This window comes from Pseudorca crassidens, chromosome 17 (genome assembly GCF_039906515.1).
Source record: "Pseudorca crassidens isolate mPseCra1 chromosome 17, mPseCra1.hap1, whole genome shotgun sequence".
NCBI lineage: Eukaryota > Metazoa > Chordata > Mammalia > Artiodactyla > Delphinidae > Pseudorca > Pseudorca crassidens.
Window position 1 is genome coordinate 37,353,000 of NC_090312.1, and position 13,680 is coordinate 37,366,679.

General features: G+C 36.5%; 1 protein-coding gene across 5 annotated transcripts in view; it reads left to right on the forward strand.

Moving 5' to 3' along the window:
- RGS22 (regulator of G protein signaling 22) overlaps positions 1 to 13,680 on the forward strand; it is a 165,950-nt gene that overhangs the window by 60,161 nt on the left and 92,109 nt on the right. For all 5 annotated transcript variants that reach the window (XM_067711622.1, XM_067711624.1, XM_067711623.1 and 2 more), the window contains exons 8-10: positions 703 to 1,303; positions 2,682 to 2,843; positions 10,905 to 11,079. In XM_067711622.1, coding sequence (XP_067567723.1) covers positions 703 to 1,303; positions 2,682 to 2,843; positions 10,905 to 11,079 — 938 coding nt within the window. The remainder of the gene's footprint in view (positions 1 to 702; positions 1,304 to 2,681; positions 2,844 to 10,904; positions 11,080 to 13,680) is intronic.

A 13,680-nucleotide genomic window follows, 5' to 3' on the forward strand; every position in this document is an offset into this window, starting at 1 on the left:
GGTAGATTTGCCATGTGAAATAAAGCACTGATATCAGATATTTCACTGATTTCTGAAAGACAGAAGAATAGGGGCTAGACTATATCTTTAGAAAAAGTGTAAAAGCAATCCATTTGTATTTGTAAGTCTTCACAAGGGCCTTATGCAATTTTGTAATTTTAATGATAGGTTGTAAGTATAGTAGTAATTGAATCTTTCTGATAAAATAGTGAATTTTTTTAATTGCTATTATGACTCCAGTTCTGGTCTGTTCTTCTATCATCTCATCACCTATGGCAGCTAATTTTATTTTACCATAGAACATGAAATATTAAAGTACATACAGTTGTTTGATGTACACATTCTAATTCTTTAATAGATTTGGCCTTTGTATGTTGACATTTTCAGCCTGGAATATTACATTTTAAAAGTGTATAATGTCTTTTTGAAGATCCTCTTTATTAAGGATATCAAATATTTAATTCATCTGCCACCAATATTCCCTTTCATGTCCAGGGAAGACATGACTAATCCCTGTTGGCAGTTTTTCTCTCTACTGATCCCAAATGTAGCCTTAGACTCCTCATTGACACTGGTTGGTCCCTGCAGTCACTACCGATGATAAACACATTTGCCATCCTAGCTCTATAACATCTAGTTAATAATTAAAAGAAAACTTTTACATTTATATCTGATCTAATAGCCTTTTATGATTTAATACAGAGAGTTTTATCTTTGATGATGGAGTTCACCCCAGGACGAAAAAGAGCCCATCTACAGCCACTAGGTTAATTTCCGAATTTGAAGAAGATGGGCCTGTATCTCTACAAGACACTCCTTCTCAAGCTCTTCTGAGGACATACCTTGAAAAGCAACAGGATGTTGATGAAAGCCTGACATTGCATTTCTCAACATGTGAAGAATTTTTAAGATCTTATATAAACTTTGTTTTGAGAGTGGCAATTCATCAAATTCTTGGAGCACCACTTAGAGAAAGCCCAGATTATATAAATTTCAGAAATGTAACAGAAGTGGTATTTGATGAGTGTTTGGGGACTACCTCTGGCAAGAATGTTTTGCGGAGTGAAATGCTAAAGGAAAAGTCGGAAGACATGTTAGCACAAGCAGTTTCAAAAACTGAGAGCGTTGGACTAGAAAGCAGGGCTAATTGGTGTATTTCTCACAAAACTTATGACATTGGCAATAGAAAGGAGTTCGAAAGATTTAAGAAATTTATTAAAGGTACATTAGGGGAGAGATATTGGTGGCTCTGGATGGATATTGAGAGGTTAAAAGTTCTTAAGGATTGTGGAAGACATCAAAGGTATTTCTACTTTTTTATTTTTCAATAGTTTTAAAACCAAATTATAGAATATTAGCTTGGGTCATGTAAGCACCGGCAGAAAGCCTGAAATAAATATTTAAATGTAATTTATACTTTTAGAGGAATGAATAATAATAAGATTTATTTTATTATTATAATATTGATTTATGTAAAAGATACCTTATGCCAGTGTAAGGGGCTGGCTCTTCCTAACAGCCTGCTCAGTTAACAAATTCTATGGTCTTTAGTCAGATGCCACTTCGACATTCATATCTGAATGTGATAGCTGCTAGATATGATGCTGGATATCCTCTAGAGAGCCTCTTAAAAGTCTGATGGGGCACAGGTCTTCAGCTCCTCCAAATGTTTTAGGTCACTATAAGTCTTAAGAACCTTAAGAGGACCCTGCTTTAGGAAAGTCCTTATCTTGTGTTTTCCTGATCTGCTGTGAACTCTGAAGCAGATCCACTGTAGTAGACTGCAGTTCCCATTAAAGGTTTGACTGAGTAAGTACTAGTGACTGGATTATTCCAGTTATCTCAGTGGCATTCAGATCGCAATGCCACTGTTGTTGATCATAATGATCATAATGTCATTGTTGTACACAGTTATAAGCTCAGGGATTACCAAATGGTTGATTATGAAGCATGACCTGATTGATCCCAGGGTAGAAGGCCACTACCACTTGCCAAGACATGTTAGGGAAGGGATATGCAAGCAACCTACATAGATTCTTCAGAATTAATACTGTATTAGTTCCTATTGTTGCTGTAATAAATTACCACAAACTAAGTGGCTTAAATCAACACGAATTAATTCTCTTACAGTTGAAAGGTTAGAAATCTAAAATGGGTATGCAGGGCTGCGTTCCTTCTGAACACTCTAGGGGAAAATCCATTTCCTTGCCTTTTCCAGCTTCTGAGGCCACCTACTTTCCTGGGCTTATGCCCCCTTCCTCCATCTCCAAAGCCGGCAGCATGACATCTTTTCTCTTCTCTGACTGCTGCTTCTATCCTCACTTCTTTTCTCTATGACTATTACCCTCCTGCCTCCATCTTAGAAGGACTGTTAAGATTACATTAGCACCAATTAGATAAGCCAGGATGATCTCCTCAAAATCCTAATCACATCTGCAGAGTCCCTTCTGTCATGTAAGGTAACATTCTTAGGTTCTGGAAATTAGGATATGGACATCTTTGTAAGGCCATTGTTCAGCCTACCAAAAATACCCTTCCCATTCCCATATCTGTGAGAAATATTTATATCTCCCTGTAACTCACTTTTGGTTTTAAGATAGTTCATTAATTGCCTGAAACATTTTGGAAGTGAAAATATTTGGCTAGTTGAATATTGTGTCAATGTGTGTGTATTATTTCAGACATATTGAGAAGATGAAAAAATGCTATCTAGTGAGCAGTGGAGACTGCTACCTTTCTGCAGAAATCTTATCAAAATTTAAACTGCTAGATGGATCTCAGTGGAATGAAGAACACTTAAAAAATATTCAGACTGAGGTTGTAAAACCCTTACTTCTTTATTGGTAAGAAAAAATAATATGAATCAAAGTTATTTGCTTTCACTTTTCTTAAGCTAGTTACAAGTTATACTTTTTTGTCTTAAGGCTGTAACATTTATGGAAATTTTGAATGACAAGATTATTATATCTTTGGCCTTCTCTAAAGTACCTATCCTTTAGATAATTTTGATATTTGAGGGACTTTAAATCCGTAATAAGACTAGACAGTACTTAAGCTCCATTTGAACTTTGTGAGCATATCCTTCTACCCCTGACCTTCTTACGCTCAGGACCTCATCAAATTGATGTGTGTGTGTGTGTGCATTTGTGTGTGTGTGTACATGTAGCTTGAGTTGGATTTGTCTCAATAAACATTCCATGAACACTTTCTATGGGCCAAGTGTTGTGCTAAGGATACAAGGGTAAAAAACACAGTCAAGTCTAGTGATCCTAGTCTAGTGGGAGGAACATACATATAAAATGAGTGTAGTAAAAGAAAGTGTGGTGAATGTACAGGATACAGAGAAGAGGTAATATTTCACCTGGGACTCAAGGGACTCTAAACAAGAGAAAGAGAATGGACCTAGTGGAGAAAATGTGTGCCTTCTGAGGATCAGTGAGCTGTCCAGTGTGGCTGTGATGGATCTGATCATGTTACTTCTCTGCTTTAAGTCTTTAACTAGTTACCCCAAAGCTTTCAGTGTAAGGTTCAAATTCCTTAAGTTAACAAATAAGATTATCATGGGCTTCCCTGGCGGCGCAGTGGTTGAGAGTCCGCCTCCCGATGCAGGGGACAAGGGTTCATGCCCCGGTCCGGGAGGATCCCACATGCCGCGGAGCGGCTGGGCCCGTGAGCCATGGCCACTGAGCCTGCACGTCCGGAGCCTGTGACCGCAACGGGAGAGGCCACAACAGTGAGAGGCCCGCATACCGCAAAACAAAACAAAACAAAACAAAACAAAACAACAACAACAAAAAGATCATCATGATTTTTTTCAATGATATGTGTTTCTTTAATTAGCTCAATCACATCCCCTTTTTTTTCCTTAACAACCTTATTGGAGTATAATTGTTTTACAATGGTATGTTAGTTTCTGCTTTATAACAAAGTGAATCAGTTATACATATACTTATATCCCCATATCTCTTCCCTCTTGCGTCTCCCTCCCTCCTACCCTCCCTATCCCACCCCTCCAGGTGATCACAAAGCACCGAGCTGATCTCTCTGTGCTATGCGGCTGCTTCCCACTAGCTATCAGTTTCACATTTGGTAGTGTATATATGTCCATGCCACTCTCTTACTTTGTCCCAGCTTACCCTTTCCCCTCCTTGTGTCCTCAGGTCCATTCTCTAGTAGATCTGCGTCTTTATTCCTGTCTTGCCCTTAGGTTCTTCATGACCTTTTTTTTTTTTTTTTTAGATTCCATGTATATGTGTTAGCATATGGTATTTGTTTTTGTCTTTCTGACTTACTTCACTCTGTATGACAGACTCTAGGTCCATCCACCTCACTACAAATAACTCAATTTCATTTCTTTTTATGCCTGAGTAATATTCCATTGTATATATGTGCCACATCTTCTTTATCCATTCATCTGTCGATGGACACTTAGGTTGCTTCCAAGTCCTGGCTATTGTAAATAGAGCTGCAGTGAACATTGTGGTACATGACTCTCTTTGAAGGAATAAACCTACCTAAGGAGACAAAAGACCTGTATGCAGAAAATTATAAGACACTGATGAAAGAAATTAAAGATGATACAAATAGATGGAGAGATATACCATGTTCTTGGATTGGAAGAATCAACATTGTGAAAATGACTCTACTACACAAAGCAATCTACAGGTTCAATGCAATCCCTATCAAACTACCAATGGCATTTTTCACAGAACTGGAACAAAAAATTTCACAATTTGTATGGAAACACAAAAGACGCCAAATAGCCAAAGCAATCCTGAGAAAGAAAAACGGAGCTGGAGGAATCAGGCTCCCTGACTTCAGACTATACTATAAAGCTACAGTAATCAAGACAGTATGGTACTGGCACAAAAACAGAAATATAGATCAATGGAACAGGATAGAGAGCCCAGAGATAAACCCACGCACATATGGTCACCTTATCTTTGATAAAGGAGGCAAGAATATACAAAGGAGAAAAGACAGCCTCTTCAATAAGTGGTGCTGGGAAAACTGGACAGCTACATGTAAAAGAATGAAATTAGAGCACTCCCTAACACCATACACAAAAATAAACTCAAAATGGATTGAAGACCTAAATGTAAGGCCAGACACTGTAAAACTCTTAGAGGAAAACATAGGCAGAGCACTCTATGACATAAATCACAGCAAGATCCTTTTTGACCCACCTCCTAGAGAAATGGAAATAAAAACAAAAATAAACAAATACGACCTAATGAAACTTCAAAGCTTTTGCACAGCAAAGGAAACCATAAACAAGATGAAAAGGCAACCCTCAGAATGGGAGAAAATATTTGCAAATAGAGCAACTGACAAAGAATTAGTCTCCAAAATTTACAAGCAGCTCATGCAGCTCAATAACAAAAAAACAATCCAATCCAAAAATGGGCAGAAGACCTAAATAGACATTTCTCCAAAGAAGATGTACAGATTGCCAACAAACATATGAAAGAATGCTCAACATTATTAATCATTAGAGAAATGCAAATCAAAACTACAATGAGATATCATCTCACACCGGTCAGAATGGCCATCATCAAAAAATCTAGAAACAATAAATGCTGGAGAGGGTGTGGAGAAAAGGGAACCCTCTTGCACTGTTGGTTGGAATGTAAATTGATACAGCCACTATGGAGAAGGTATGAGGTTCCTTAAAAAACTAAAAATAGAACTACCATATGACCCAGCAATCCCACTACTGGACATATACCCTGAGATTATCATGATTTGTCCCTGCCTATGTCTTTGGCATTATGTCTCATCTAGGTATTCCAGATTACTTGTAAACTTTTTATTTTTCCATATATAAAGAGAATGTTGTTTTTCTCTTTCTCTGTAAACTTCTATTCTTAAATATTTAAGAAATGCAGAAGGGTATAAATTATACTAAAATAGGCACCTGTATACACACCACCCAACTTAAAAAATCATTGCTAATACAGTGGAAGTTTTCCTTTTTTAAATTTAACTTTTTGTTTTGAGATAATTGTAGATTCATATGCAGCTGTTAGAAATAATACAGAGATTCTGTATACCTTTCACCCAGTTTCTTCCAATGGTAACATCTTGCATAACTGCCGTGCAATATTGCAATGAGGAAATTGACATTGATATAACTCTCCAGTCTTTTTTCATATTTTGCCAGTTTTACAAGCATTTATTTCTCTGTGTATAGTTAGTTCTATATAGTTTTATCACATGCATTTGCTGTTACAGTCAAGATACAGAGCAGTTACATTACCACATGCCTCTCTTTGTACTGCTCTCTTATAACCATACCTACCTCTTTCCTTTCCCCTTTCTCATAATTCCTGGAAACTACTAATCTATTATATAAATGAACTAATACAATATGTAATCTTCGGGGACTGGTTTTTTCATTCAGCATAATTCCTTTGATATCCATCCAAGTTGTTTTGTTCTTTTTCATTGCTGAGTAGTATTCTGTTTTATGGATGTTATACATTCATTCACTCATTGAAGGACATTAGGGTTGTTTCCAGTCTTTTGATATTATTAATAAAGTTGCTATGAACATTGATGTACAGGTTTCTGCATGAACGTAAGTCTTCCTTTCTCTGGGATAAATGTCCTAGAGTGAAATTAGTGGGTCATACATAGTCTTTTTTTAGTTTCAGCAGCAACTGCCAAACTGTTTTCCAGGGTGGATGTACCCTTTTACATTCCCACCAGCAGTGTATGAATGATCCAGTTTTTCTGCATCCTTGCAATTGTTTGATGTTGTCACAGTTTTCTATTTTAGCCAGTAAATACTTATTTACTTATTTTTATAAGTGTGTAGTGATATCTCATTGTAGTTTTACTTTGAAACTCTCCAGTTGTTAATGATGCTGAATGTGTTTTATATGCTTATTTGTCATTTGCATATACACTTCAGTGACATATCTGTGTGTTTTGTACATTTTCTGATTGTGTTCTTTCTTATTATTGAGTTTTAGAGTTATTTTTATGTTCTAGATACTAGCCATTAGTCAGGTATATAGTTTGCAAATATTTTCTTCCAGTTTTTAGCTTGTCTTCTTAAAGACAAGCTTTCTGAAGTCTTCTTAAAAGGGTCTTTCATACCTTCTGGATGGGTGAACATGTAGAGGTGCACCCACATCCCTTGCCCTATGCTTCTCTTCCATCTGGCTATTTCTGAGTTATATCCTTTTATAGTAAGCCAGTCATGTAGATTAAGCAAACAAAAATATTGTGGATAATGGGAACCAGAATTCTCATCAATGTGGAAGAGAGTTACAAATATAGAAGAGAAAAGAGTGAATCCTGTGGTGATGAACTGGAATTAGAGGTGCAAATGGAAAATGCAGCTTTCACAAACTCATGTTACCATACTAATTATGAAGACTAATTCACTGAAGAAAAAACAGGACAAATCAAACAACAGAAGACCATGTAGACAAGAAAGAAAACAACTTGCAAGAGAAAATCTGAAATTAAACGTGTGTGGGATTTTCCCTGGGAGGGGGAGGGGAATATATTGGAGGACTCTCTAAATGAAGGGTTCCACATAATTTTTACTACAAATGTTTCATTAGAGTAAAGGCAGTTATCCTCTTGAGCCAAGTTTATTCACCTAATGCAAACTTCCCTATGTCAAATACACCTACTATTAAGAATAAATATAACCGTATCTGAAAAACCAAAAAAAGTGAGTCTTTTATAGAGCAAAGTTTTTGAATTCTGATGAGGCCTTCCTTTTATGGATCATGCCTGCGGTGTCAAACCTGAGAACTCTTTGCCTAACGCTATATTCTGAAGATTTTCTCCTATGTTTTTCCTAAAAACCTTATAATTTTATGTTTTACATTTAAGTCCGTGGCCCATTTTGAGTTATTTTTTACATATGGTGTGAGGTTTAGGTCAAGGTTCAGTTTTGGTTTTTTTTTTTCTTGCTTATGGATATCCAGTTGCTCATCCTCATTTATTGAAAAGACTGTTTTTCCTCTTTCCTTCTTTTCTATGTTTTTCATTAACATACAGTGAAAGCAAACTGTATAGATTCACATAACCACCATGACAATCAGTGTACAAACAATTCTATCATCTTAAGAAACTCTCACACCACCCTTTTGTCATTAGACTCTTCCCCCACTCCCAACCCCTGGCAGCCACTGATCTGTCCTTTGTCACTATAGTTTTGTCTTTTTAGAATGTCATATAATTATACAGCATTAACTTCTGTTGGTCAGCATAATGCCACTGAAGCATAATGCATCCCAATTGTTACATGTACCGTAGTTCATACATTTTGTTATTTGGGCTTTCCGGTTGTTCTTTGTTGGTAAGTAGAAATGTGATTGAATTTGTGTGTACTCACTCAGTGTTGGAGAGGGCAAAAGCCCTTCCAGTCTCAACTGCTAACCTCAGACAGGCCTGCTATGCTTTTCTGGCTCTTTTGGTGCTGTTGCATTCTCAGGTCCATCAGGCACTGCCTTCTTCTCACCTACACACCAACGTCTTGCAAGTCTTATGGCTGATCTTTTGTACCCACCTGCTTGTATATTGGGGTTTGGGGGGATACTGTGTCACATTAACATTTTGTTCTAAATGTCGTCCGTGAGTTTTTGGTTTTGCCATCTAGCTGTGCTGTCTGTTTTTATGAAGGGATTCTGAGAGGTAGAAGAACAGTATTGCTGACTTCGCCATTTTCTCAGAATTCTTTCTTAACCTTTTTTCTTGATCTAGCTAAATCCTGTATATTCTTTAAAATTCAAACGTAAACACAAACAAACATTCATGTCACCACCATGTTGCTTGGGAAATAAAGCATTACCGAGACCCGTGAAGTTGCCTTCCTGATCACACCATCCTTACTCCCACTTGGGGGTAGCCAGTATCTTGACTTCTGTGATTATCGCCTTGCTTTTCTTTGTTGTTTTACCAACCATGTATGCAAATAAATCCCTAAGCATGTATTTTTATCTGCCTGTTCTACAACTTTATAAAAATGGAATCATGTTGTATGCCTTCTTTGTGTCTTCTATCAACAATATATTTGTAAGATTTGACTGTATTTAAGAGTTTTATTAATTTTCACTGTTGTATATGGCATTCCAGTGCATGAATATACCATAATTTATTTAGTGTTTAAAAAAATTTGTGTCATTTTCTCTTTTCACAATTGCAAGCAATGCTGTACACATATCCATTTTTCCAAAGTAGTTGTACCAATTTGCATTCCCACCAACCAGAATATGACAGTATCCATGGCTACAAATCCATGGTAACATTTAATATTGTCAGAGTCTTAAATTTTTGCCTATGTATTTGGTATGTCATTGGTGTTTTGTGCTTTTTCACTTGCATTTCCCTGATTATTGGTGAGGTTGATAACCTTTTCAATATTGAGTGGTCATTTGGATTTCAACTTTCATGAATTGCTTGTTTATCTTCCTTGCCCATTTTTCTATTGTGAGATACATAGATAGATAAATAGATATAGATAGATATACACACATTCGCATACACACACATGTATATACATATATATATATATATATATATATATATACACGTGTTTACACACACATATATTGGATGCAGTTCCTTTGGTGATTTACGTGGCAAATACCTTCTCCCACTCTCTAGACCTTCAGATTAAGAGGTGTACAATCAATGTACATGAGAACCTGTATGATGGAAGTGTGAAAAAGAATACAATACCTGTTTAGGATTGACTGTGAAATGTAGTCCACAGTATTTGATGAATTCACGTAGTGGCTGATAAAAAATTAATGCAATGAATTAAATAAAAATGCAAGATTAAAATGGGGCCATGTGAATATACTGTGATGATGGGAATTAGAAAATTGATATACCCAGATTTCCTGTCCAGCACATGTATGATTTATTTGATCAGGGTCTTGTAAATATGCCCACTTACTAATTGGCATGAAAATAAGAGGTAATTTTAGATATTTCCAAGTCTGCAAGTAAAGGTTTTGAAATATGGTGTAAAGTGACCACCCAGATCTTTACAGGGTGCTTTCTGATCCTAAACTAATTATGGACTTTGGGTTCTCTTCCACTCCTAACCTGTGTTTACATCAGGGAAGTATCTACCATCTTCCTGTTTTTAAAGGGAGGCAATTTTCTACCAGGACCTGAAATATGAAGTGAAATTAGTCTTTGGACCATGGCACCAGGGGGAAAACCTAGTCCAAGAAGTAATTAACAACAGGCCCTGCCAGCTGGAGTTAACCCCATAGGCAATATGGGAATATCCATCAAGTTAAGTGGGGCCTTGATACTGTGCCAAACATTCTTTTTCCTAAATTTCTGGCAGTAGTGTAGGTCTTTCATTTATTATCTAAATTGTTATAAAATTAATTCTTACCTTTAAATTTAAGGCTTGAAAATAGATCATATGATTCATAATCCACTTTAGTAGTATACTTAAGCATTATAAAAATGTTTATATATTTTTAAATGTTAATTTAATCCACTAGTTTTTATTTGGTGTTATAGATAAATTGTAAACTGCTTTAAAACAGATCACAGATGCATTCTATTTTTGTTTTACTAGAAACTGTAAATTATTTTTTAAAATTCCTTCATTAACTAGATATATAGGTTTCTTTTTCTTATCAAACAGATAATAATTTAAATGTAATTTTATTAATTATTTTTTCTTCGTGTATATTGCCTCTTTATATTGTATAAGTGAATGTGATTTCAGGCAGTTGATATATCATAGAATAACATTGGAAGGAGGGGCTAGGCAGCAGAAAAAGAAGAAATTATTAGAAAAGAGATGTGGCAAGACTGATAATTGTGAGCGTAGATATTATACATTTGGTAGCGTTTTGATTTTTGAGGCTTATTGTCTAGTTTAATCTTAAATTTGTTTTTCCTCCAACTAGGGCACCGAGATTCTGTGTTACTCATTCATCCTCAACAAAACATGCTAGTGCTGAACTGAAATTCTGGCACCTTCGTCAAGAGAAACCAAGGAAAGATGTCGACCCTTTTCCACAAATGGCAACCCTCTTGCCATTAAGACCTAAATCTTGCATTCCACAGATACCTGAGATGCAGGTAGGATGTACATTGATACTTTGATCTCTTAAGTTTGTAATAAAATATCCATGCTTGGGTTTTGTACACTAATACTTAAGTTTCATCATAAACCTTTTGTTGTTGTTTTTGCTTGTCGTTAATGTACATGCTGCAACAATTAGGAAATAAGAAAACCTATGGTTTGTTCTCCACCAATCAGCCAATGTGATCTTTTAAAAATGCATGATCATGTACTCACTTGCTCAAAAACTCTCTAGTGGCCTCCTCTCTCACTCAGAATACAAGCCAAAGTCTTTACACAGCTGTTCACACCCCTGCTGACTTCCTGACCTTATTTCCTAGCATTCTTCTCTAGCTTACACCACTCCACACTGGCCTCTTTGCTGTTCTTGGAACACACCAAGCAAAAACCTGGAAGGGCTGCACTTGCTGTTCCCTTCCCTTGCAGCACCCTTCCTCCGGATATGTTGCCCCTCACTCACTTTGGTGTCTGCTCAGATATCCCTTAATCAGAGAAGCTATCCTTGACTCTTCCATGTGAGCACACTTGTGGAGGACAGCACAGATACCCTCCCTCACTATCGGAGCCCTCTGCTCTGCTTTATTTTGCTTTATTGTACTTAAGACCATGTGATCTATGTTTATTGTCTTTCAGCTCCTACTAGAATATAAGGGATTTTTTCTTTGTTAACTGCTTTTCCTCAGTGCCTAGAACAGTGCCTGGTGCTTAATAAATGTAAACTGAACAAATGAGTGAAAAGTAGCAACAGCAAAATTAGAAATAGTGAGCATTTTTTCACAATGGGGAAGAATAAGATAGTACAAAAAATGGGGAAAAGTCCACAAAGAGAAGAAAAGTTAACCAGCTTTACAGAGAAGAAGTAAATAATCCTATATGCTTTGGCATAGAGATATAATAAATGTACCTAACACCTGCATTTCAGAAGTAAGGAGCCTTATTAATCTTTCTAGCTTTAAAGGTGTCACAGAATGTTAAGTGTTGTTAGCCATAGCCACACACAAACCCTTCAAAAAAAAGATTACTTTGTGATCAGGATATCTTATTTTTAAAAGTCAGGAAGATGTATAATTACAGTTTTTAAAATTCTGCTTCTACAAGTAGTGCTTTAGAGCTGGAAATACCTTACAGTTTTTCTATTAGTGAGTTCTTAATCCTGTATACATACTAGAATCACATAGAGAGTTTTTAAACATACTGGTGCCTGGGTCCCACCTTCAGAGAGTCTGATTTAATTGATATAGACTGGGTGAGAGTCACTGTAAAATCAGGAGGTTGGCTTAGAATTGAAGTTCTCATCCTGCCTGAACATTAGAATCACATTTTAGAACCTACATTTTAATAAGACTCCTAGGTGATGTGTAGGCAAAGCATTGCTACAGGCTGGTGGTTCTCAAGCTTCAGCATGTGTGAGTCACCTGAGTCCGAATAGAGACTTCAGGGCTGCACTTAAAGATCAATATTCAGTAGGTCTGGGATGGGGCCCAAGGATTTGCATATCTAACAAGCTCCCTCCCACGTGATGTTTTTGCTGCTGGTCTGGGGACCACACTTTGAGTTAGTGTCACTGTAGTGAGCTAATGGTCTCTTATCCATTGTTTAGACATTTTTCTGACCTCCTTTGCACTTGTGGCCTTTTTGTATGCCACTCTACTGATAAATCTGAGCTTCCTTGTTAGCCCATGTGACTTTGTGACCCAGTCACAAACCTTAGAGGTGTGGTGTAGGGAGCACATCATCTGATAACATTTGGCTTTCTGAGTACCATCACCATATGTTGTCATCGGTGTTTTCTAGTTGGATAACTAATTCTGATCTCATTCTGTTTCCCCCGCAGAAAACAGTGTAAGGAATGGAACTCGATTCTGTTTTCTTTATTTTTCCTGTTTTAAAAGTTGAGATATCATTTATGTAGAGTAAAATTCACCCTTTTTAGTGTACTGTTCTGTAATTTTTGACAAATATATACATTGTGTAGCTACCCTCACAGTCATGATATAGAGCAGCTCCTTAACCCACCCCCCAATTCTACTGTGCCCTTTCGTCAGTTTTTTCTCTGTCAGTTTCTTTTTGGCTACTTTTCTTGCTTTCTCCCAAGCCAGAAAGCTCAAAAATTCTAATTTAGGCCATCCTCTCATTTTAAGTATAATACACTTAAAATTTTTTTTTTATATTAAGGAAACTTTTTTATTGTGGTATGGTAAAAAGCACATAACAAAATCTACCATCTTAACCATTTTCAAGTGTACACTGAGGTAGTAAGTATATTTGCATTGCTGTGAAACAGGTCTTCAGAACTATTTTATCTTGCAAATTTGAAACTATATACCCATTAACCAACCCCTCCTGCATCCCCTGGTAACCACTATTCTACCTTGTGTCTATGAATTTGCCACTTTTGTATGATACACTTTTCATAAGCCCAGTCCCCTGTGGTCCCACTCATTTAGTGAGTATTGGTTAATGTCATGCTTTGTTCCGAATTACTAAAACAGATGTGAGCCCTGACACCTAGAATGTTATAAGTAAAACATACTTAAGTAATTAATTTTGTTTATAGAATTCTTAAAAAAATATGAGTAGCTGTTAGGCACCTAGAG